The 25,581-nt window shown below is 31.9% G+C and overlaps 2 protein-coding genes across 6 annotated transcripts; both read right to left on the reverse strand.

Moving 5' to 3' along the window:
* LOC105178579 (OTU domain-containing protein DDB_G0284757) lies at positions 2,514-10,277 on the reverse strand. 5 transcript variants are annotated; one of them, XM_011102086.2, is made up of 10 exons: positions 10,091-10,277; positions 9,502-9,702; positions 8,669-8,742; positions 7,167-7,221; positions 6,545-6,619; positions 5,611-5,684; positions 5,468-5,516; positions 4,253-4,337; positions 2,943-2,999; positions 2,514-2,692 (listed from the first exon to the last, which is right to left on the reverse strand). In XM_011102086.2, exons 2-10 carry the CDS (start codon positions 9,667-9,669, stop codon positions 2,649-2,651), a joined length of 681 nt encoding a protein of 226 aa, XP_011100388.1. In that variant the 5' UTR covers positions 9,670-9,702; positions 10,091-10,277; the 3' UTR covers positions 2,514-2,648. The 5 variants fall into 5 exon arrangements, with proteins under 5 accessions (XP_011100388.1, XP_011100382.1, XP_011100383.1 ...); XM_011102080.2 differs by having other exon boundaries at positions 9,502-9,705; positions 10,091-10,276; XM_011102081.2 differs by lacking the exon at positions 10,091-10,277 and adding an exon at positions 9,786-10,084.
* On the reverse strand, positions 16,931-21,787 carry LOC105178630 (UDP-glycosyltransferase 82A1). Its single transcript, XM_011102139.2, has 2 exons — positions 21,254-21,787; positions 16,931-17,931 (listed from the first exon to the last, which is right to left on the reverse strand). Exons 1-2 carry the CDS (start codon positions 21,735-21,737, stop codon positions 17,066-17,068), a joined length of 1,350 nt encoding a protein of 449 aa, XP_011100441.1. The 5' UTR covers positions 21,738-21,787; the 3' UTR covers positions 16,931-17,065.

Consider the following 25,581-nt stretch of genomic DNA (forward strand, 5'->3'; position numbering starts at 1 on the left):
AACTCTAATAAAAAGGCTTACGATGTATTTGGAAACTCTTGGCCGAACGAGTATTTCACAAAGAGCCAACAAGAAATTCCATTAATAACAGGCCGCTTTGATCCTTTGGAATAGCTCAATAAATTTAGTAGATCCTTTTAGAAGGCCCTAATCAAATGCCTATCTTGCCTGGAAATCAGGACAAAGTCAAGAACTACAGCCTTAAAGACTCCCACCAAAATGGAATATTGTAGACACTATAGTGGGAGTGTGTTGAATCAAGAATAAACAATAAACATCTTTATTATGGACGCTTTATCCTGTCCCTTCTTATCAAAGATCGAGCCGACACAATGACATTACCCTGCGAAGAGCTTTGCTTGGAGAAATATAAGTGTAAACTCTGAGAACGTCCCCCATGAATTTTTCTACTATAACAGGCATTCAAGAATCGATCCATGAAACTTTAAAATGAATCTGAAAGAAACTATATTCAAAAGTAATCATATAAAACTTGTGATGCATCTATTTGTGTCAAGGGTCCTGGATGTATAACTGCTCAAGATATCATCATACCACCTTATTTAGAAATCGTTGACAATACGCAACATATAACTAGATTGACAGAATCAATTAATTTTATATTGGACTAGAAATCGAGAAAAATCGCAGATATTTTAAAAAATGCCACCCAACTTTCAAGATGGAGTTATCCTATAGATGTTGTATCCATGTCTGTTCGAAATGTGAACCATAGAATTTATTACCATTTTTAAAACTAGTTTTTTCTTTTTTTTTTTTAAAAAAAAAGCATGTAAAATTATTAATATTTTAATTCAATAACACTAGAAAAATACTTGAATCAATTACTAGTATTTTTTATTTGACAAAGAAAAAATAATAATTAGTGTATGATATATTGGGGACAGCAAAACAATCATCATCATCTAATTTTTTTTAACAACTAAATGACCGACTTTTTCCGTCTATTGCTCATACTATTTGAATTGGTATTTTGTAATATTCACCCCCTTATTTTTTCTAATTATTATATTTAGACCCCTTTGAATTTTAATTTCATCAGCAAAATACAAAAATAGTTAGGTCAACCCCAAAATTTATAAAAAAGAAAAATCACTCACATTGAGTTTGGATCGACAGATTTGAAACTAAAAACTTCAAATACGTAATCACAAATGTTTTGAGTTTCTCTGGATTATTTCATATTACAACGAATTTCAATTTTCAAATCATTCAACCCTTATTTTTAACTATATTTTGTAAACTATCACACAAGTTTCGAGTTTGCAAAATATTTGTGACAAGACTAAAAAATTACGGACAAACGAAACTTATATGAACTTCAATGAAAAGGATTAAAATAATTGAGAATAAATATTATTCCATAATTCCTCGTTTCATGGGTGTAATCTTCTCTAGACTTGTGGGAGAAATCACGGGCTGTCTTGGAATATGGTATCAAGATTTCTAAAATTTGATGGCAAGGAAGACATAATGCCTCAATTGCCGAGCTTCGTCATTGCATAAGGCTTTTGGACTTGTTGTGATGAATATATGTAGCGTGTATCACATTGTATAACAAATTCTTGGATATATTTGGATAATTCTAAATGTAAAGGATTACAATAACTTGGCTTAACGTGCACTCCCTGGCTGCTTGCATTTACCACATTTGGAGGGAACGAAATTTGAGACGCTTTGAACATACGGAGCGACCACCGAATATCATAGCTACCATTATTGTGGAAGATATTAGACAGAAGGTTATCAGTGTTAATTTATCTCGTCCTGTTAGTTCATGTGCGTTATATAGATTATAGCGTATTCCTTGGCCTGTCGAGGAAGAAACCACCAGTTGATCACTGTCGTACTGTACGATCTTGTTTTATTAATGAAACTTACATTTACCCAAAAAAAAAATGTAAAGGATTTCAAATCCTTTCATTTAAATTTGAACTAAGTTTTGATAATTACGGATGGATTTCAAATTCCTTTCAAACGAAGTCATTTGGAATCCTTTTTTCAAATTCAAGTCCATCAATCCAAATGCACCCTTAAATAGTTTGAACTCGCTTCGATTGAGCTTTTAACACATATCATTCTTGTAATGAATTGTACTTAAACATAATCTAACCTAATTATCCAATCTAAAATATGGAATTGCATAAAACCCCAAGTTGATATGAATAATGTTAAATATATACAAAGCCGAAATTTGTCATGCATTTCATTTAGAACCCATTAACCAGTCTATTTGGACTTTTATTTGATAATTTTAGTATCATCGGATGAATTTCAAATTCTTTTAATATGAAATTATTGTTTAAATAATTACCTCAAATTTGGGTCCTTTTATCGTCATATTTTTTTTTGTCCAAACTCCCACGAACAAAGAAGAAATTAAACAATCGGGTTAAAAACTTAAAAAAGATTTCTGTAATTATGAAAAATTAAAGAATAATGTAGTGGAAAATGACTATAATCAACCCCTGAACTACAATATACACATCTCAAAAAGAGCAAATACAATTTATAATATATATGGAGAGTTTAGATAGACAATCTGAGTGAAGATTTAGAGGTACAAACTAAAATATCTTGAGAAATGAAATACTTTGGAAATTAAATAAATTTCCTAGTTCCGAAATCTAAAAAAGCCAGTGCTTCTTCCTCTGTGTTCTTGTAGGAACCTCTGGCAAATATTGGACATAGGAATAAGCATATGTATTAGCCACAAGTTCGAAAAATCCAAGATTGGAACGGTGAAGAATCTTCTATTACACTAATAATAGACTGATGTCACGCCAGACGTGTATTTTATGAGATCCCATTTTAAATGTAACCCGTGTCAATCACATATTGGCATGATAGAAGATTCATGCCGCTCCGAAGCTTATAACAGTAACAGCATAAACAGAGAGAAAGGTATAGCAGAAGAATACCTCCAGCTTGATACAAGGAATTGTAGTGAACTTCGCTCCAAAAGCTCAGCCACAACTCTGCAGAAAATCGAGCATGAATAAATTCAAAACACCGACCGACTGACCAGAGCAATTTAGAAAGTGTCTGGGTGAGCTTATAAGCTTTTTAAAACATCTTAGATGGGAAAAAATGCGATTTGTCCCCTTGTGATATGAGAAATGATAAAAAAAAAAAAACCCGTGTGGAAAAAAAGCATAGCAAATTGTTTTGGAAAATTGGGGGCAATTTGCTTCATTTTCCAAAACACAGGGGGTAATTTGCTACTTTTTTTTCCACAGGTAGTCTTTTGCTCATTTCACATATCACAAGTAGGTATATTGCTTTAGCCCCATCTTATAATGTGATGTAGAGCTGATGTTGGAAAGTGTTTGGTTGATCTTTTAGAATGAGAACTTATAAGATCCAAAATAAGAAGGTGGGAGCTTAAGCTCCTATAAACCTTTGTATTTCTTGCTTAAACAAGTAGATGAAATTTAATACGATTCCGACTAATCTTTAGAGACAAGAATGCCCTTCATCCTGCCATGCGAGGTGCACATGCAATGCACCTAGTTGTTATTTTTTTCCATGAATTTTCAAAGGGATCAAAGAGTCTTGTCGGCCTTCCCATCAATTTTGCAGTCGACAAACTCTAACAGGGAATTGACATGCAATTTTCCTCAATCGAGGGAGCAGGCTGTAATATGACTAAACCTGAAAGGATCTATATGTAATTATCCCATCATTATCAGGAGCTACTAAAATGCCCCTTCAACGCAAACTTCATATGAAACACTTTCCCTATCTCCTCATACTCAAACACATTCAAGGCTCAAGAAACTTAAAGGCACAAGTCGCAGACTCTTTCCGGCTGATGGGAAAAAAGAACTTATTAAAGGACGCAGCAGACTTTTTGCCGTCAACAAAGATTATAGGAAAACTGCAGAATCTGATAATAAATTACTGAATAGGCCTTGATCATGAAACGAGAACCACATGAAAATAATTAAATGGAGATGAATTTTATTTTTGCATTAGCCATCATAAAATGCATTATGATATGTGCAGATATCTTATAACATGAGTTGAAGGAGTCAGTTTCCGGTGAACGAGTCTAAGATAGCATCATTGTAATATTGAGATTGTTCAAATCATATTCAGATTGTTTCCTGATTGAAGGCAATTACTATTTTGTCTTGGACCAAACTTTTGTTACATTACAGGCGTTGAACGTCAGAGAGCCATACTATAATGAACCAATTTGAAGCAAGACGAGAGGTATATGGTGTACCTCTAAGAGGGCTTTTGTCCTTCGGGAGGATTTCGATGTAGCAGGTGTCCCGAAAAGAGGTGACCAAACAGATCTTTGCTTCAAACTACAAAAGTTCGATAAAGTAGCATAAGCACGTATACGACGAAACAAAATATAGTATTTACTACAGACATCAACTTGACTGCATTATCAATAACACCATCTCTAAGAATACAACATTTCTCTAAAATATGAGTCGGGCATGCCAATATCAAGACTTGCTGACTCTTAATGATGCTTCTTCAACGCTTAAAGAAAGTATAAGTTGTTATTACCTATATTTTAAATAGTTAGATAAAGAATTTGAACATATTATGATTGGACTTTTTATGTAAGTTTGTCTGGTACATCACATGGTTCTTCGAGATTCCTTCGCCTATTTTTGACTAAATATTTTGCAACTTCATGGCACTACTGTGAGTATGTCGTCATATAATAACATCCTTAACCATAACCAAATAATTAAATATATGAAAAGGAAAGGCAAGGATAGGATAAGAAGTTTCTCAAACAATCTCCAATAAGTGTGCACAATGGAATCTATCTCAAACAGTTGTGGACGAAAGAAAGCAAACTCAAGGGAATATAGTCCTTTTACTTCATATTATATCAGAAAGTTGATGAGGATGAGGGGTCTTGGTTGTTAGTGTGTGAATGGTGGTGAGACTTAGCTGCCTATTCAATCAGTGACAGGAAGAAACTCAGCAAAAGAGTGCAATGAGCAACAACTGAAGGCAAACTTCTCCATGTATATTCCATTTTTCCTGTCTACAATAACATTTAATAAAGTCAAGGACTACATAGCGAGCAAACGCGAGCGACCTACAACAAGCTTGGTTGAACACTGTCTCATGAAGCTACTTTGAGGGATTTGCTTTTGTATTATCAAAATCTAACAAATGTATTTCAGGGCTCACCAATTTATGTACCTCAATGGACTATCTAAAGAAGAGAGATGCAAACAAGCTACTTGAGTTCTGCACTATCAATTAATTGTATATGCAAAATTTTACATTTCGTTGAGGTATGCTAACCTTAAGGTTTTATTAAAAGACGGGTCTTTTGATAGCATGTCCTTTCGATGAAGGGAGATGATTACATTATGTGTTAATATTCAGATAGATGGAGAGAGAATCAGATAATGTGAGCTAGACAAAGGCCATTAAAGTATTATTTGGTCAAAGTAAAACTTACTCGGTCTGCGGCTGCTTGTAGAGTGACATGATCTCCCCATTCTCCTAACCTTTAGTTCGAGCAAATATTATGTAGAGAACATCATTATTCTAACTGTATAATATGGGAGAAAACTGATACCAAAAACATCCACATCTTCTGACCTTTTCATCTTCTTCAAATAGTGTTTGTACTTCATGGGGACATAACTTTCATATAGTCTTTTGTGGCGTTTTAGCTGAAAATAAGTAAGAGCGAAGATAAGAAAAATAGACACAGTTTCATAAGAGATGCGTAATGCAGTTATGATGCTGATTAGATGCATGCTTGGAGTTAAGGTTGATCTAAATATATCACACAATTATATAATGTGTGACCCGAGGCATACGACACAACGGGTTGATGACAAGCAGGAAACTGAAGACCTAAAATGATGCTAATTGTTCAGTCACAGTTTGCTGGCACTATCACTTAGTCCCTTTTGATAGTACTGATACTAATTATACAAACTATACATATCCTTGACATAATACTTGGAGAGTTTTATTGTTCTACTGTCATTGCTCTTTGGGCTGAAAGAATGTCTTAGAATTCATTTTATTTGCATGGGATGTTGAAGTCAGGATCATCAATGGTGCAGCACAGTATTATATGCACAAGAGTTCATAAAGGATGATAAAGTTCTGGAAATTGTAAAAAAGAGGCTATGCATCCTTCTATGTAACAAGAAGCACAAATTTTGTCAACAGCTCATAATAAGAGCATGCTCAGGGGATATCTGTTAGTTCAAGGTCAGATTGATATATGCCCTTGTGCAGACCATCTAAGGTTTGCTCTAACTGCCTTCTGATTCAGTTGGTTATTCCAATACTTTATCATCATAGTTCAAATTAACACAAATTATGATTTGCAGAAGAAGATTGAAAATGAAGTTAGTTCATTAGCGTATTAAGGTAACAAAAGTTGGAGCAAGGAAGAAGAAAACATGCAAAACTGAAGACCTTATTTAGCATGTTAGTAACATGAGATAAAATTTGACACATGTAAGCATTTAAAGAGAGGAAGAAGAAATGCAGGTAAAATAAATCTGCATCATACCTGTTTGACGACCTCCTTTCTTACATATTTGTGGTAATCTGGACTCTGAAATAACTGATCTGAAATGGCTCGAAACTGTAAAAGAAAATGATAAAGCAGTAGAACAAAACTCTTTTTACTCAATAAAGTTCACTGAATATTTTAACTAAACAACGTTTACTGAAACAAAGGATAAGAGTTATGCCAATCACTAAAGAGACAGGCATGATATCTCGTTGTATCTATAGTATAAGCTACATGGTGTTCCCAAATGAATTCATATCAAATCTAGATAGTCTTAGGATAACAAAAAATCATATACACAACCAAATAAACAGCCAATATGCATGAAATTGTGTAAACATTTAATATTTAATATCTTTAGATGTTCCCACACGTGCACACAGTTTTCTTTTGTAAAACCTTGTACGTGAAACTCTTTTTTATTTAAATAGGTGAGAGTGGGATTCAATCTCAGGACCTCTTGTTTGGACCGGTTCTGATGGCCCACCTCATCCAAAAGTTTAAGTTATTAGAGAAGAGAATCATTTAGTATTTAATATCTTTATCAGGTAAAAGGCCATGATAAGCTCCATCAAGTAAACAGATATGAGAATGGTTGCTACAATATTTAAAAACCAACCTGACAATTTCCATCTCCCTCCATTTGCATTTCAGCTAAGCCATATGTTGTCAGCCTGATGATAGCTAAATGTGTGAATGGCATGCCTATTATGGATAAAGATAATAAAAAAGTAACGACTAAAGAAAAGATAAAAAGGCAAGAAAAAGACCAAGGAGTGTCATTTCTGCTGGGCAAGCCCCTGCAGATGACATTTCAACTAATTTGTTTAAAACAACTTTATCATAACTTCACATGGAGAAGTATATTGCAGCACATGGAGCATAAAGCACAAGAAGTAAACAATAATCCTTTGGAGAAATCTAAAGGGTTTTTCCAGACACACGTGTTAGGCCTCTAGCTGACTGACCAAACAAGTTTCATGGAGATTCATAGGGCAGTGAGCCGAAAAGGCATTCCAAAGATAATTTCTCGTTAGTAAATCTTCCCAGCCAATATTTTAGGTTCTCACTATACGCACCCCACCAATCTCTTCATATAGTGTTCTGCCAGCCTCCCTTGTTTAACGTCAGCCACCAGAATACCCTTACAACTACCACTAGCTTTGGTCGAAGCAAGAAATAGTAGATTCAATAAGGATCTCGTGGAACATTACTCCGAGTTTGAGTGGCTTCTGTACATTTTTCAAATGTCTTATAACATCATTTAGAAAAGTTCCATTGTCAACACAATTAATGTTGCTCCAAGAACAGCTCCCATTTCAAATCTTTTCTAGAAATGGAGAATCAACTAGGGTACATCCTTCTTTAAGAACATCAACTTTAACCAACCATAATTGAGTTTTAATTAGTTCAACTCATAAGCTAAACCTGGTTATCTATGACTAAGTTCCTTTAATTTCCCTTAGAATTGATGACTAAAATCCAAATGAAAGTAACAAAATACAGGATCCTTAATTCCTAGTATTTCTCATTCTCAATATGCCGGACTCATACCAATGTTGGATATCTCACACCAAGGTAACGACCATCCAACTTAGTCCTAGTACAAGAATCTCCAAAAGGGGATGTTAGTATCACCCACAGAACCAGTACCCCAATGTGCACATATGCGGCACAGTACATTATTTCGTCACTAAGAAAAAAAACAAGTCATGAAATTTCATCGCACCAAAACTGACTGTGAATGTAGAAGATGTTGCATATATTCAGCATAGTGAAATCAAATATCAGGTCAAATCCCTAGCGTTACTGGCGACTTTGGGAATAATCACCCATAAGAAAAAGTTGAAACACCCTCTTCCCACAAAAGAAAGTTGACCTTTATAGACGTACTTTGATACTCCTAGAGACAAATTAAGGAAGAAACTACTGAACTAGACCTTCAGAAGTAGAGAAGGAAAACAAATCTAATTGATGTTAGAATAGTTATATTTGTATTTAGTAATATGCAAACTAACAGTTTACTTTTCACTCTTCATAGTTTTCTGCTAGGAATAGAATATTCAGGCACCAAAAGATGGAAGCATGCCCATAAATGTGTGGAGATAAAAGAAATACAACCTTTCAGCTAGCCTCTCATGGTCTAAGGTTGCGTCATTTGGATCAGGTATATCCCCAATGACCCGAGGAGTGTGCTGCCAATACCATGAGCTTGTAAGTCTACATAATCAATATCAACTTACACAAATTTGATTCCTATGGGTTCTCAAATTCAAGCATGAGTTATGTGAACTTAACATGGTACAATGCAATGACTACAAGAATCTCAGTTTACAATGGGCAAAATACCAAAAAAAGGATTATAGACAGAAAGATGATTAATTGCTTTTCTTAACATTTATGGTTGCCAGCAAATAAAGTCTAGAAATGCAACAAATAAATGCAAATGAGTATGTCACACACAAGAAACAATCGGACGCATAAATACTACTCCCTCAATTCCATCCTCATATACCCTGATATGGTAAGCTTTAATGACTGAGGAAATCATTCAGCCTATCAAAATCCAAAGACAAAATTTAGGGAGGGCATACCCGTCAACTTAAAAAGGCCCCTGAAAAAGCTGTCAAAAGGCCCCTCTAGGACAAATTCTTGTTACATCATACCCTATCAAAATTACTTAATCAAACAGATTTCTTTTGGAGCTCTGGGCAACGGTTAGCATTCATTTTGGTATCTAGATGATAAGTTTTTAGCTTACAGTTGCAACACAAAGAAGTCACTGTCATGCACTCCAAGAAGAATTCAATTCGAAAAAACCAAAAAAGGTCACTGGTGATCATCATAAACAACCAAATCAAGATTGTATTCTCCTATACAACGGAACAAGTAAAAGAACTATCCTCAATCAAATAAAGGTAGAAAGAAACTGTCACAATGATTAACATATATACCGGGATCGAGTCCAAATGAGACAGCCTCTTCCCAAGCTTGCCATCATGTCTCAATCTTTCGTCCTCGGCCAATATAGCAGCAATTGTATGATCATCCTCTGTATCATGTGAACTACTATTCAAACTCGAGCTCGAGCTTGCACTTCTATTTCCATGATTATCAGTCATAATATTTCACTTCAACCTTATCTTCCCAGGAGCCTACTATATACATCCAAAAAGAGCAACCCACTAATCAATTGAAACCAAGAAACAGAATCACATTAAATACTACCCATACATACCATGGTATACATAAACATATCAAGTCCCAGATTAGGAATCTTTCCTTACAGGGTCAGAATAATAAAAAAATAAAAAACCCACAAAAATCTTGATGCAAGAATAAGAGATGGCCCAATACACAAGCTTCCGCACAGACATACACACACACGCACACACAATCAAAAGAAGTGCTGAAATTGAGGCAGAAAGCAACGAAGAAGTGAGCTTTGATTCCAAGAAAAGGTCAAAAAAGAAAGGTGGAAACAACAATTAACAACTTAGCATATTTAAACCAGAGTAGAAGAAAGGTGAAACAGAGACATACGTAGCAGCAATGGTAAAAATAGAACTCAAAAGCTGATAAATTTTGTTTTAAGAACAAGGAAACTGAGTGAAGGAAAGAAGAAGTAAAAGAGTAGAGTTTTTTTCTTTTTCTTGGGTGTCAGAAAAAAAAAACAGTAGATTTTTGGATGGAGGATGTCATCCGTTACTCTACCGCGACAAGAAGAATAACGCGCGCTTCGGTAAACAAACAGCGCAGGAACAAAGCGTGTCGCTTTGAAGCTTCTTGACTTGTCCGGATCAAATTACAGTTTTATACAAAATAGTAATTAGTAATTTAAGTACACTTGACTTTTACATGGAGAACTTTGTTATATTTATTTAATAAGTACAATTTATTATATTATTTAATTAATAAAATAAATGATTGATTAAAATTGATAAAACTTAATATTTTTAAATGTATATGAGTAGAAAAAAATCAAATTAATCAAATAGGTTTGGTAAATTATAACAACATCCTTTGAGTTTTAAAATATATATAAAAAGAATCAAATATATAAACCAAAAAATTAATTTTTAATAAAAAAAGAAAGAAAAAAATAAAATCAACTTAAATAATTTTGACACAAATAAAAAAATTAGTGTAGTAATGTTAAAATAACGTGGAGTCATTCACTACAAAAAAATGCGGGATTTGGCACGGTCAGGGCACCCGTTCCAAAGCCCGTTCCATCTTGGAACGATTTTTGGAATACTTGAGGAACGGTTATGGAAAGATGATGTCAGGTGGAATATTTTTTTTGAGTTATAAATTTAGAACTATCCAATCGTCCCAAGTTGAGTTCCAAAAAAACAGTTACTAAACCCGTTCCACATTCCGTGCCAAAATGGCAAAGAAAAATCGTTGGAACTCAGTTTGGAACACTATATTAGATTTAGGAACAGACATAACCTATTCGTTCCTATACCTGATACAAAATATGTCCCAAAATTGACTGTTCGAAAATGTATTTCTAAATGAGGTACAATTTGGAACGGTTATTGGACACTCTTAATAAAATGTGCCAAAAATCGTTCCAAAATATGAGTTTATTTAATAAGCAATGTGTTTCTAAGATCATCCCAAAATAGGTACAAATTGAAACGGTTACTTTAAATTATTTTCTATGTGTTACTAAGTCCGTCCCAACTTATCATCAACGGTTATATTTTGACGATCCAACAAACCGTTCCAAAAACTGTCTCAATGACCATTCAAGAAGTAGGATTTAGCGACTATCTTTTAACGGCTATTTTTGTGTTCCTATGCCCGTTCCATCTTTTTCTATATAAATATGTTCCTCTCTTTCCATTTAATGTCACTATCTTCTTCAATTCTTCTTATTTTCTCTATTTTTTAAATTTCTCTCAAAATCTTTTTGTACACTCACTATCCTACTAATATTAATTCTGTCTCGAATTACCATTAATAATTGGACTTATTTTGATCAGGTAACAATTTTAACCCTTTATTTGTCAATTGATTATATATTTTGTTGTAATTTTGTTATATTTAGTTAAAATTAAGTTTGAAAGTTATACTTCTATAAATTTGAAAATTAAGTTTGAACTTGCACTATCGACATTGTTTTTTGCTACTTCTCTGGATGATCTCTTACGTAATTTATTCTCGACCACTACTAATTCCTCATCAACTCCTGCTATAGTCCCATTTTTCATAATTAATATTGTCCAATAACAATTGTTGTGGTGGCTGCTGCTCAATCAAGACACCAGCAGCCACCGCTGCAACAATTGTTATTTGACAATATTAATTCTACAAATGTATTCCAATTTCAATAACCCGTTGCAAAAAATTATTCCAAACACCGTTTCTAAATTGATGCCAATTAAAAAAAAAATGGTTCCAAATTAAATCACTAGTATTACAAATACCATTCCAAAAATTCACCTAAAAATATAAGTAACCCTTCCAAACCCTGTCCCTAACCGTTCCAATTTTTAAATTAATTTTTTTTAACTAAATCAATATTAGGAACAGTTTCCAACCGGTACAATACCAAATTGGAACGATTTCCAGTAAACTGTTCCTAAATTTTTGGAACTCCAACTGCAGGGACAGATTTCACTCCGTTCCAAAGTCCGCTCAAAATAAGTTTTGTGTTTTGTAACTGTTCTAAAGTAAAAAAAAATTCAAAAACCCGCCTCAAATCCCGCCTCTTTTTGTAGTGATTTTATAAAAAAAAAAAGATGTACGCAATGAAAAATTTATAATAATTCAAATTAGTTAAATCATCACGACCATCTCTTGAATTTTTAGTATAAAAGGAATAAATTAATTCTTTTTCTTTTTTAGTAATCCCAAAACTCTATTTTTTTTAAGACAATCCAAAACTTTTAAAATTATAAATAAAACTCATAGATGTGTACAAAACATGTTGAATATGCCTTCAAAACGTATTGGACACACCGATAGTCGTATCCATGGCATGTTGGATGCCATGTTACTTTTATATTTTTTATTTTATATTTTCGAACATGTGGATGCCGTGATCGAGCCGTGTACGACACATGTCCGATACTGTATCAGGTAATTTTTTGATGTGTCCTTGCCTTATAGGCTGTATCTTTCTCTACTATCCTTAATCGTCAATAATCAAACCTCAACTTGACCCCAAGAAGAAGAAGCAAATTCGAATTTGTCTTCTTGAAAAGAAGAAGAAAAAATGTTGGTGGATAGTAAAAATAAACATTATTATGTGCCAAGTGAAGGTTATTTTTACTATTAAAATTTTTTTATTCAAAAATTTCACTTGGTACTTACTATCTATACCACAAATTGTTTGTGCACTGTTTATGACCATAATATAATAGGATATTCAACATAAAAAAAACTTAAGGAACCAAGAATACACAAACATAATTTATTATGGATGTCCAACATAAAAAAAAAAAACTCAAGGAACCAAGAAAACACAAACATGGCAGGCTAGGCCAAGAATCTAGAAATAGATTACTCGGATGCTCTTTCAAATTAAAAATTTCGTCTTAAGGAAAAATGACAATGAAGCCATTTTTCGGACGAAGTAGCAAGGCCATGATTCTTTTGGATTTGATCCATAAAGTGATTGTGATGTACTCAAGCCCAAGGAGGATTTCATACTTCATAACCTTCATTAGTGGTCACTCACGATTTGGTTAATTGTACTTATTTAAGTAAAAGTTTGAAGCGTTTGAAAAGTTCAAAGAATTGAAACTTGAAGTGGAAAAATCAGATTGCGCACAAATTATGACCCTTCGATTCAATTGAAGCGGTGAGTACTTAAAAAGATTGTTCTTGGATTGCCTAAAAGAAAATGGGATTCTCTGTTAAGAAACGCCTCCTTCAATGCTATAACTTATTAGTGTAGTTGAGAGGAGGAACTGAAACCTTGTTGGACATGGTTCGTTCAAATACAAAAAAAAAAAGAAAAGAAAAGAAAAGATTCGCTTGATTTTACCTCTTCCTTTTTGGGGTTACACGTTAGAAATGAGAACCAAATTATTGAACATAATGTTATCTAAAGTCGTACTCAAAACGCCATATAAAATATGGCATGGCAAACCACATTTCTACAAATATCTTAGATTATGAAGGTGTCTTGCATACGTCAAGAGACTAGTGGGAGTTTGGTTGGATACTAGATCCACCTAGTGTTGGGCATCCAAAAGAAATTGTGGGAGATAATTATATGATCCATCCAGACAAAAGTGTTTGTCTCGAAAATAGCAGTTTTCTATCGGATGCTCAAATTGATAGCTGCAACTTGAAGAGTCGAGTAATTTACCACTTGTAACAGTGGAAACACTTATACATCCCATATTGACCTTAATGATTCACAACCTCTAAGAAGGTCAACTAGAATTATTAAATCACAGAGATGTGAAGAGGAAAAGAAAAAAAGGACGGGAAGGATGATTAACCATTGCCAACTTTGGTTTTCACGTTGGATCTTCCAAGACGCCCACACGGGCGCATGATAAAACAATGCCAAGAACCAAATAATGGTGTTGGCGTCTGTCGCTCCTGAAAGCTCCAAGCATATGCCTATTCAGACTGAGTGACACACATTTTGTAACCAAGTCTTTTCTATCGGGGAATTCCAACTCTAGTCTATGTGATACCAATAGAATCCATCTTCTTATTATCTTATTGTTAATGGAACTTTCACAGACGGTGCCAATTTAATGTGAGTAAAAATGAAAATTCTCAATAAAATAAGAATAAGAGATTCTATTTTTTGCACCTGAATAATTGTAATAAGTGATGGTAGTTTTTCCCCATGATGCGAATGTAGCCTGTTTAATAGAGAAAATGATGAAAATACCCCTTTTATGATGAAAAACACTTAAAATACCACATGATCCGCACAGATAAGGACGGGCGGGGTTGCATTATCCAGCCAGTTGTCCAGACACGGCTGACGTATACGTCCTCTTACCACTCGATCTCTGACAGTAGAGGCCTTAAGATGAAGCCACGTGACCTATTTAGTGAAGTACATTTGGGCTTATAAATATACCCTCCTTTCAGAGTATCTATGGTAAGACACATTTATTACTTTCTAGTTTCTATCCCATTTATTGCTTGAGGTCGCCTACATTCCATCTCGAACTTGGACTATCAAAGGGCCTTAGCCGGGGACGCTCCTAGCTAGCCTAACGTGTTGCTTTCCTCTTAGGGACCACTTTGACATTTGGGACTTATATAGCGAGCTCGAGCATCGACACCAAAAGAATCACATATTCGACCCAGATAGGTATGATAAATGAAATATGAGATTCTAAAAGAAATACAAATAGAGAATCAATCACCTGGTCCCTCTTTTAGTTCCTTATTAGCCTATTTATAGGAGTATGATGGCTTCATACTTTCTTCTAATCGGTGCATATGAGTTACAGATTTGCAGGAGCATCCTTCAAGAAGGGTGGGTACATAAATTTACATTGCTGGTATAGTTTCAGCTCGTATTGTTCTAGATCATATAGTTTTGATTTGTACTGTTTCAGGTTGAATAGTTTTACAGGGCTCTAATTTTTAGAACTCGCGCGAAATATTTATTAAAAATTCATTTTATAGGTGTTGGTAATATTTCCAATTTTTAAGCTATTTAATAAAATCAGTGTTATCACGCGACCGAAATACATCATGTTGGATATATCTAAATTCTGACACATACTCTATAAATGCTAATCACAGTCCATTAATTAAATATATATATATTTATATATATATAGATATATAATTATTATTGAGTTAAATTCATTTTGACTACTTGTGATATGTAAAAATATCAAAAAGTTCTCTGTGACAATTTAAATATAAAAAATCACCCATATATTATAAACAATGACTAACACAACCCCCGATCAACTTGAAAATATTTTTTTAAGAATAATGACTAAAATGCCCCTCCATATATATGAGAATTTTTTTTATATTTATATAGCATATTATATAAATTTTAATTAATATATACGTATAATATATATAGAATCTATAAAATTGTTTGATATGCAAAAAATTAATTTTTTGGTCTATTAAATATGCCCAATATTAATTTTAATCCGATAATTATGCCTATTGCTTATGCATTAAGTTTCAAAATTAATAAATTCAGTCCTTTGGTGGCCCGAAATATTTTTTGGGGGGTTTTTAGTTCTCTTTAGAAAATGAGTTAGATGACACATTGGATACAATTATGTTATATGTATTATTATAATTTATAAAAATATTTATAGTATTTCAAGAAAATAATAATCCCCCGCAACCCCAACCCCCCTCCCCCCCCCCAAGAGGGGGCAATGACGTTTGGGCAACACTGATTGCCGAGACCAGATTTGCCCAAACATGTTCGCCCAAAGGCGATGGACAACAGTCTCGTCCTCGATTGCTGGGCGACCACCGTCGCCTAAAGGTGAGGAGGGCGGTCGCCCTCTGCGTTTTTTTTTTGTAAGAAATTAAATTCTAATTAATTTATTTATATAATTAAAAAATATTATATTAAAAATATTAATATAATTATATATTTACATATAAAATATATTTTATTATTAATAAAATATTTCTATATTATTTTAAAATTTATTAAATTATATATATTGTAAAATATTATATTATGAGAAAGATAAAGGTAAAATTGTTAAAAAAATATACTTTCAAACCCATGTTCGCAGTCAACGCGCATGTACAATCAATTTCGATCTCAGGGGATTTTTGAATTTTTTTTCATATCATAGAGAGTGTAATTGATACTTTATTTTGTTGAAATTTTTTTTTGAACATTTCCAAGATCACAGGGACTCCTTAGTTTTTTTTCCCAATTATTATTGTGAACCGTGAAGTGAAGCTCCCGAACCCTCTCACTTTTTCTTTTTACAATTTGAACCGTAATTAGGAGTTTTAGTTAGAGGTAAACCCCCACTAGCCTAACATGTTTACTTTTTTGTCATTCTTTTTCTATCCAAATCGAGTTATCGAGTCAGCTACAACCCATACCACCATTCCTCAAACCTCGACCTTGTTTTATGATTAATAAATAGGATAAATTGCAAGTAGCTCCTTTATAATTTGTCATAATTACATATACTTCTTTATTATTTGAAAAATTATAAACATCCTAGCAAATATGACCCTACAATGAATTGTCATAAGAGAATATTTATAATTTTTCAAACAATAAAGAAGTATTTATAATTATGATAAATTTTATGAAAATGCGTTGTAATGTACCTTAATAAATAAGTAGAAGAAATGATTATGAATAAAGGGAGCCATCTATGGGGGAAAGAGAGAGGAGAAAACTATATTTGACTTGAAACAACCTCATAATTGGTATGGGATTGGATTTTTACTCATTCTTATGTGATCCTTATAATCTTTGGTAGACCAAGTAAGAAGAAAATTTTAACAAGTTACATCAAGAAGTCATTAAGCCCTTCAAAATCTACACAAAAGTATAAGTCGAAAAGACATTTATTTACCAAGATCTTGAATGAATGTGGATAGATTAGCCATAGCCTTAGAGCTCCCTTCCTTTCCATATAGGTTCTCATACAACCTCTCAATTCTCCAGCTCACTTGCTCATCCTCCGTAACTTTTATGATACCATCCTCCACTTCCTCTATTCCAAATCCTTCGATTTTCACCCCAATTCTCCATGTATTGACGATATAAGCGCAGTTCAAAAATTGGTCACCTGCAATTGGATAACACAAGAGGGGTTTCTTGCATTGTATGGCCTCCATAGTTGAATTCCACCCACAATGGGTGAGGTAACACCCCACGGACGGGTGTTGCAACACCTCCAGTTGTGGGGCCCAAGATACGATTCTTCCGTGGCCGGCCACACTCTTCACATACCCATCGGGCAACCCTCTTCGCCATGTGGGCCCCAATACCCAAATGAAGGGCCTCCTCAATGCTTGAAGTGACAATGCCAAGGTTTTTACCTTCGCTTCTCCAATGGGGCTCACCCAACTCCCAAACGACACGTACATGACTGAACCCATAGTCTGCTTGTCCAGCCAGTCCAAGCAGGTCAAATCATTTTCCCAGAAGCTACCGGTGCTTATTTCTAATGCCTGCATGATTAGCGACCCGATTTCAAGAACTTGTTGTGCGTTGCTACACCTAGTCATTTTTCTCGACTGGCATTCATCGGGGAAGGTGTTTGTAAGGAGCCATCGGAGCGTTTTTGCTCGTTGTAGGGTTCGAGTCCAAAACTTGAATCTAGAGATCCTTGCACTTGATGAACCAATAAGCCATGGTAGGTCATTTGGAGTCAAGATAGGCTCATTGGAGGACAAACATATAGGAGCACTTGGATTTCTTGGACATCCTGCAAAAGATTAAGTAAGACGTATATTGAAACTATTTATATGTTTCTTTTGATCTTAAACTTTCACCTTTTATTAAAAAGATATATAATATCAAACATGCTTGAAACTAATACGTCATGAAATGGGTAACACCTCGAGTTTCCTCAATTGTAGGACCATTTTGAAAATTTCATAAAACACTAAATTTGTCGAGTTTTTTTACTTTTGGAGCTATATATTTTGAAAATTCTATAAAATAAATGACTAAAAATATTAGAGTCTATTTGGTTGTGTTTTCAATGAGATTTTTTTTCACTTTTTACAATTTAGGTAGTTGGGATTTTGTTTGGTCAAACCATTTTCATTGAGAATGCATTCCTATTTTAATTCTCAAATTTTTGAAATTATAGGTCACATGGGTTTTTCATACTTGTCCTATCTTGTCAGCATGTCTTTTCTTATTTCAAATCAATTAAAATTATTTCAAATGGTAAGACTCACTTTGATTATTTTATAATTTCACATATTCAATCAATTTGGTCATCTGTCACATCAAAAATACATATACCTATATTCAACATTCACATCTATATACCTACATTTGGAAACAATTAATTCAAACATATTCTCAGTTTTCACACAAAAACCAATAAAACATTTCTACCTATTTCCAAATATTGAAAACTGAAAATGAAAATGAAAACACAACCGAACGGGCTCTTTATTTCTTATCCTATGCAATTAAAACTGTAAGTTCAAGAGCAGAGACTAAGGTAGGTTAACTATGTCCATTGCCATGTTAGTACATTGTCAATGATGATCAACAAAATAAATGTTTTTTTGGACTTATGCACGTTCAAAATTGTTGTCAACATTTGCTACACGTGCATGGTCAATTGTTTCATCATTCAACTGCATAAATAAATAGTCGAGTAGTGCAGATTCAATCCATTTTTTCTATTAAAAAAGGGAAACTAAAATATTAAAATAATTAATTATAACCAAAGTCAGATCTTCATAGCATTAATTATCATGCGCTTACGTGCAACATTCTGCACCACATAAACTAAGTTGACCGTATGATTATTAGGGATAATTACAGTTTCATCCTCAAAGGTATTATATAATTACACGTAAATTATTTATGGTTAGAGGTTTACTTTTATCTAAAAAATAAGTTCTTCTATTATTCAAAGTCCATAAAATTTACTGATATTAACAAAAAATACCAGATAAAAATCGTATTTACCCCCTCCCCTCATTGACTTATTACTAATTCATTGCAGGTCAAATAAATTTTTCTATAGCTAATTAATTATTCTTAGACATCTTCACACATTAATGCATTTGAGAAGGCATATCTTGGGTAGTTTAGTCAGAAAAGATTTGTTCGACATGTAATAAGTCAGTAATAAGCCAATTGAGGTTACATATCAATTTCATTCAGTTTTTTGTTAATATGAACGAGTTTAATGAATTTTGACTAATTGAAAGACATACTTGTTAGACGTATGCAAACCTTAAGTGTATTAGATATAATTTTTCAAACTACAGAATGTTTACGTGTAAGTACTATTGTTAATAAATCAACACTATACTTACATGTCTCACTAATTGTTAATATAAACCAAAATATCATATTGTATTATCATCTAAAACTAAAATATGATATCTTGACTAATAATTCTAATTTATGGTGAATTTTTAATACATGTATTTTGTTGCATGCAGTGGATATTGAAATTATAACCACTATATAAAATATTTATTTATAAAAGAATCTAAATTAAAAACTTTATTAAATTATTGATTAAACTTGTTTTTAGATAATATAAATCAAAATACCGTACTTTATATCATCTAAAATTAAAATATGAGATATGGACTAATAATTCTAACATATATAAATGTATTTTATTGTACTGGATTGAAATTGTAATGATAAAATTTACATGCATTATATTAAATATTTATTTATAAAAAAAATTATCAAAAAATATAATAAATTGTTGATTAAGCTTGTTTTTAGATAATATAAATTAAAATACTATATTTTAATATCATTTAAAACTAAAATATCATATATTGACTAACAATTTTAATATATGGTGAATTTTGAAATAAATGCATTTTGTTGTAGTGGATATTGAAATTATAATAATAAAATTCATATGCATTATATTAAATATTTATTTATAAAAAAATTATCAAAATGTACTAAATTGTTGATTCAGCTTGAGTTTTATATAATATAAACTAAAATACCATATTTAATATCATCTAAAACTAAAATATGAGATATTAACTAATAATTATAATTTATGGTGATTTTTAAATATTTATTTAAAAAAAAGTATCAAAACTTACTAAATTGTTGTTTAAGCTTGTTTTTCAACAATATAAATAGAAATAATGTATTTTATTATTATATGAAATTAAAATAAGAGATATACTGACTAATAATTCTAATATATGATGAATTTTTTAATATAAACTTGACATAATATTGAATATACTCGAGCTCAAGATCGCCAAGGGCTTGAGCTCAAGAAGCTCGAGCTCGAATAAGCTTGTGATTGGCTGGGCTCATCTTGCACCCCTAATTGTATAATTCAATACATTTAAGTTCAAAAACCAATTTAATAAATTGATGATTTAAATCAACAAGACAAGAAAATAACAAAGTACAATGAAAATAAATATACACTCATACGTGGAACCCCAATCAGTAACCTTTTCGGTTGTGGGTCCCCGACCTTTTCACAACTGTTCTGTCAGTAAATTTTGCACGTGACAACTTTTCAACATAATTGTCACTATCACCAGAAGAAAATTTATTATTGCTTTAGATTTTTATTGGCTATGGACTAAAATCGTCATAAATAACTATTGTTAATTATTGTTAAATAATAATCAATGTAAAAATTTAGCTTATCCACCATGAAAACTATTTTTGTCATGACTATGATCAATAACAAATACTTTCGACATAGCTCATAACCATGACAAATATTTTAGCCACATCCATAAAAACCACGACTAGCAACCATTCTGTGACCGTAATTGTGCAATAATTATTAACCGTTATTTTTTATAAGATATGTCAAAATATTTACTACAGCTAAAAACTATAATATATATTTTATAACTATAGGTAAGATCGAAATAATTATTAATTATAATCATGCATGATCAAAACTCAAGCTTTTTCACATAATTTTATTTTATAGTAATATATAGATTTTCTGTAATTTTTAAATTATAGTAATTTATAGTGTAACGAATAATTAATTTTTTCAAGGTGTATAAAACATAGTACTTAATAAAAGTTTCCCTCCTTACCACTTTCAGAGATAACGCCAGTCCGGATCAAGTGAGGAATAGCAGCAATGAGGCGATAAGTGGCGTGCATGGCTGGCCAGAACCCCGCAGCAGCAACGCCGCAACGCCGGGCGACGTCGACGGCCCATGATGCCAGCAAGTCCGCCACCAAACACGCAATCCCGCCTCCTTCTTCTTCTTCCTCATCGATCATCTTGCGGAGAAGGGCTTCAAGAATCGGCGGCATGTTCTCCTCCATGGCCCTCTCAATGGAGAAGAAATCCGGCGGCGTCTCTGCGTCTAATCCGTCGGTGATGGAGAGGCAGCGAATCCCATCTTCGGGATTGATCTGCGGCGAGATACGGCGGTGGATGAATTCCGGCGTGATGACCACCGGCCGGAGGCCGAGGTTGGATAGAAGGGAGGCGAGCCTGAGCATTGGAGTAACGTGGCCTTGTGCTGGATATGGGATTAAGATTATCGTCCTCTTCTTCATCAAAGTCATGATGATGCTGTTCTTGTTCTTGGGTTGGGAACCGGAACAAAGAACTCTTGGAGTCGGTGTGGATGAATGAAACTTTTGCAAGTTTGTGTATATATATAGTAACCATACTTGCGACGAATCGCTGCGTACATATAATAAATATTTTTTTTAATTTAAAATATATTATAAACAAACATAAATCAACATATATAAAAAATAAAAAGAAATAAATGAAAAAAAAACTTAAATCAGACTATTATCAGCACACACAAAAAATTATATAACGTGTCGATATTTATAAATGAATGAAATATTTTTTTATAATAATATAAATATGCATGTAAAAAGATTTTCCGTGCATGCACATTTCCGTATCTCACCGATATTACATTCATGTGTATTATACGTGGTCTCATATTTCAATCAATTTATTTAATTTTATATATTTTTTTGATTTGAAAAAAGAATACGTGCGTCAATTATTTATTAAAATTTTATTAATATATAATAAAAAAGTGTGATAAATGATCTAAGTCAATACACATAAGTCTTATTGTCTACTTTGTTTCATAATAGTCAAAAAAACCCTTAATAAATTAAAAAGAGAATTGCCCCATGGATTTCTATAAAGGATGCTCATTGACTATCTCCTCTTTTATTCTTTGACTACCACAAACTCATATTTTTTTACTTTTTGATTAATAATTTATAGCACATTCTATATGTGTGTAAATTCTATTAAAAATAAAATATTTATTATTTAATAAAGTATATATAAAATAATATGTTACTATTAAATTTATGAGAAAAATAGTGTCAAAGACGAATGCATGAGAGTTAGAAATAAAAGAAGTAATTATCAAGAGATACTGGAAAATGAAAAATTAGATCAATAAATGAAAAAAAATAAATTAAATAGGAAAAAGTATTATTTTAGTCCGCTAAGTATGCCTAATTATGTCCATTTTTGTTTAGGTCCAGTAATTTACGAAATTGCTTACTTTTAGTCCTCTGGTAGATTTTCGAACAATTTTACCCCTATGCAACTTTTGAAAGACAGTTGTTCGAAAATCTATCAGAGAACTAAAAGTAAGCAATTTCATAAGTTACTGGACCTAAATAAAAAATGGATATAATTATCGGACTAAAATTAAAATTAGGCATAATTAGCGGACTAAAATAATATTTTTTCCAATTAAATATTAAAGATATAGCAAAAGAAATACAACAGACATTACACAGATCAAAAATCGAAGCCCTTCGCCTCTATTTTTATTTTTTTTAGTTTAAAGGGAGTTTTTTACTTGTTATAATTTTCAACGGGGCGATTGCAATTAACCTCAATATTAGTACAAAGACTATAGTGTACTATTTGGTGGATGATATATATATGTTCAACTCCATTTTAATAGTAGGTCAATTTGTTAATTTTCAGGGGTATAATTGATATTTCACATAGTAAAATAGAGATATACAACATTTTTCTTACAAGAATTAAATTTTAAATATTCGACATTCTTTTGTCGTACAGATGATATGGTTCACACCATTTAATATATTCAAATTTAATCCACATAAAAATAAAATAAAAAAACCAAACTCACATAGTGTTTTTACATTATGACCTTTAAATCCCATCGTACATGTGAAATTGACCAATCATATGTTTTTAAATTGCAATAAATATGAGTGTTATTGAACACATGATTCACCATATGCACATAAACATGTTTTTTCATGGAGTAATATAAAAATTGATTTGTTGCATGCATTGTCAAATTACGTTGGACGGAGATAGTAATTACTTATTTTGATCAAAATGAAAAAATATTATAAATATATACATAACGTATATTAGTTTATATAGCTGAACAAAAATGAAACGGTAAATTATAACGATCTCTCCTGAGATCTGACATAATTACGATGACCCCTCTCCTTGTATGATAAAATTATGTAGTTCTTGGATGTGGTATAAAGTTGTCCACTTTGAGCTTACTGTATTTCTTTTTAAAAAAAATTAAAAATGTATAAAAAATCGGATGGGGTCGATGAAAAAATTATAAAAAATTATAGTTCTTAGCCCACATGGGTATTTTGATTAGTTCACCACAGAAAATGGATGAAAATTTAAGAGAGACTAACGGATCGGGCTAATAGTTAGAAAACCATTAGAATAAATTCGTAATTTTACCAAATTTTAAAAAAAATTATTGTAATTTACCCAATATAAAATATATGGGACGATTACAAGATGCTGCAGTTCGACCAACCATTAATTATTTGTACTGCCAACTAACAAAGTTATAAAATGATTTCAGATTTCCCAACTGTTAATTTAATTAAATAAAGTTTGATCTTGAAAAGGTTTAATTATTAAACGTGACATTTTATTTATATATATATATATATATTGCAATTGAAGATAGCTAAGATGCATTTCACATTAGGGCATCTCGTTTCAATTATATAGGTGGCTATTTTCACACCTAAATAATTTATTATTTTATGTATTATAAATTAGTACGATTCAGAAATTATAACAAATCAATATTATCTGCTACAATCAAATAAAATTAAATTTTGATCGATTAATCAATATTCTTTATAATTTTAAGCATGACCAAAATATTTGCCATATATAATTTTTAATTTCGTTAAATTTATGATGAACGTTGACAACGCGTGCATGGTATGAGTTCCCTTAAGTTTTAAGGGGAACCAGCCGTAAGAACTTTAATGGACTTAAGACTTACAAATTTTTGAAGTTACGGGATGAAATATGGTGAGTTCAATTAAAAACAATGACATAAAAAAATTACTAACTTATGATACATAAAATATAATTTTTTCAATATATATTACAAGAATTCTGCAGTTGGTTGCAATGTCTGAACGTGAATTCTTGGTTTTTTTTTTTTTTTTTTTTAATTAAGCATGCATATATATAAGAAATATTGAACTCCAATAAAGAACTCCAATGGTCCCCAACCTCAACCATGTTCCTCTTTGGCTAACATATATATATATATATATATATATATATATATATAGGCCGAAAAGTAATTTTTTTTTAATGGGTCGATGTTAGGTGATGGAATTATATTTTTAGTTATTTATTTTATGAGAATTTTTAAAATATTTCTAAAATTAAAAAAAAATTCGATACATTTAGTGCTATACTTTACGAAAATTTTAAAATGATCCTAAAAATTGAGGAAACTCGACGCATTTAGTCCGTATAAATCTAGTAAATCAGAGGACAAAAGTTTTCAAGTTTTCTCAATTTTAAGATTATTTTTAAAAATAAAAAAAGTACACCAACGAGGATTTGTTCGAATGAGAAAATTGATGCCTCACAACCAATAAATTGTGGTTCAAGTATGTGTTTTTTTCAATTTAAACTGTATATTGATTTACTTCATTACATTTTAAATTGAATGTATATGATAAATTATATATATACATTTATACCAGATAAAAAAGAAAATCTCATTTTCACTTATAAATAGCGGTTACTTATACTGGGCGACACCAATCTTTTAGATTATCAAAAATCTTTTTGTATTTTCAACCACCCCTTCTCAAATTCTTCTTCTCATCTATATGATTTTTTTACTATCTATTTGTACTAATATAAAAATATCACTCACACTATTTTTTTTTTGTTGATAATATCCCTAAATTAATTTTATTTTATTTTTTTAAATATAATGTGTTGATTTATATATCTTATTTTTATTTATAAAATATTTTAAAGCGTAAATAATTATTTACAATACGCACATAGAGATTTCGTGACGTGTAATATATATATAGATTGCACGCATGTATCTATATATAGCTTTTTACTTCGTTCAAATGG

This window comes from Sesamum indicum, linkage group LG16, assembly GCF_000512975.1.
Source record: "Sesamum indicum cultivar Zhongzhi No. 13 linkage group LG16, S_indicum_v1.0, whole genome shotgun sequence".
Lineage (NCBI taxonomy): Eukaryota > Viridiplantae > Streptophyta > Magnoliopsida > Lamiales > Pedaliaceae > Sesamum > Sesamum indicum.

What these genes read in the sequence shown, in the direction of transcription:
- LOC105178630 (XM_011102139.2), bottom strand. Translation starts at nt 21,737, where the DNA reads ATGACTTTGATGAAGAAGAGGACGATAATCTTAATCCCATATCCAGCA. An exon ending in TGGCGTTATCTCTGAAAGTG is followed by an intron (nt 17,932 to 21,253) that starts GTAAGGAGGGAA and finishes AATCTTTTGCAG; the next exon opens with GATGTCCAAGAAATCCAAGT.
- LOC105178579 (XM_011102086.2), bottom strand. Translation starts at nt 9,669, where the DNA reads ATGACTGATAATCATGGAAATAGAAGTGCAAGCTCGAGCTCGAGTTTG. An exon ending in CATGAGAGGCTAGCTGAAAG is followed by an intron (nt 7,222 to 8,668) that starts GTTGTATTTCTT and finishes AGCTATCATCAG; the next exon opens with GCTGACAACATATGGCTTAG. An exon ending in GGACAAAAGCCCTCTTAGAG is followed by an intron (nt 3,000 to 4,252) that starts GTACACCATATA and finishes GATTTTCTGCAG; the next exon opens with AGTTGTGGCTGAGCTTTTGG.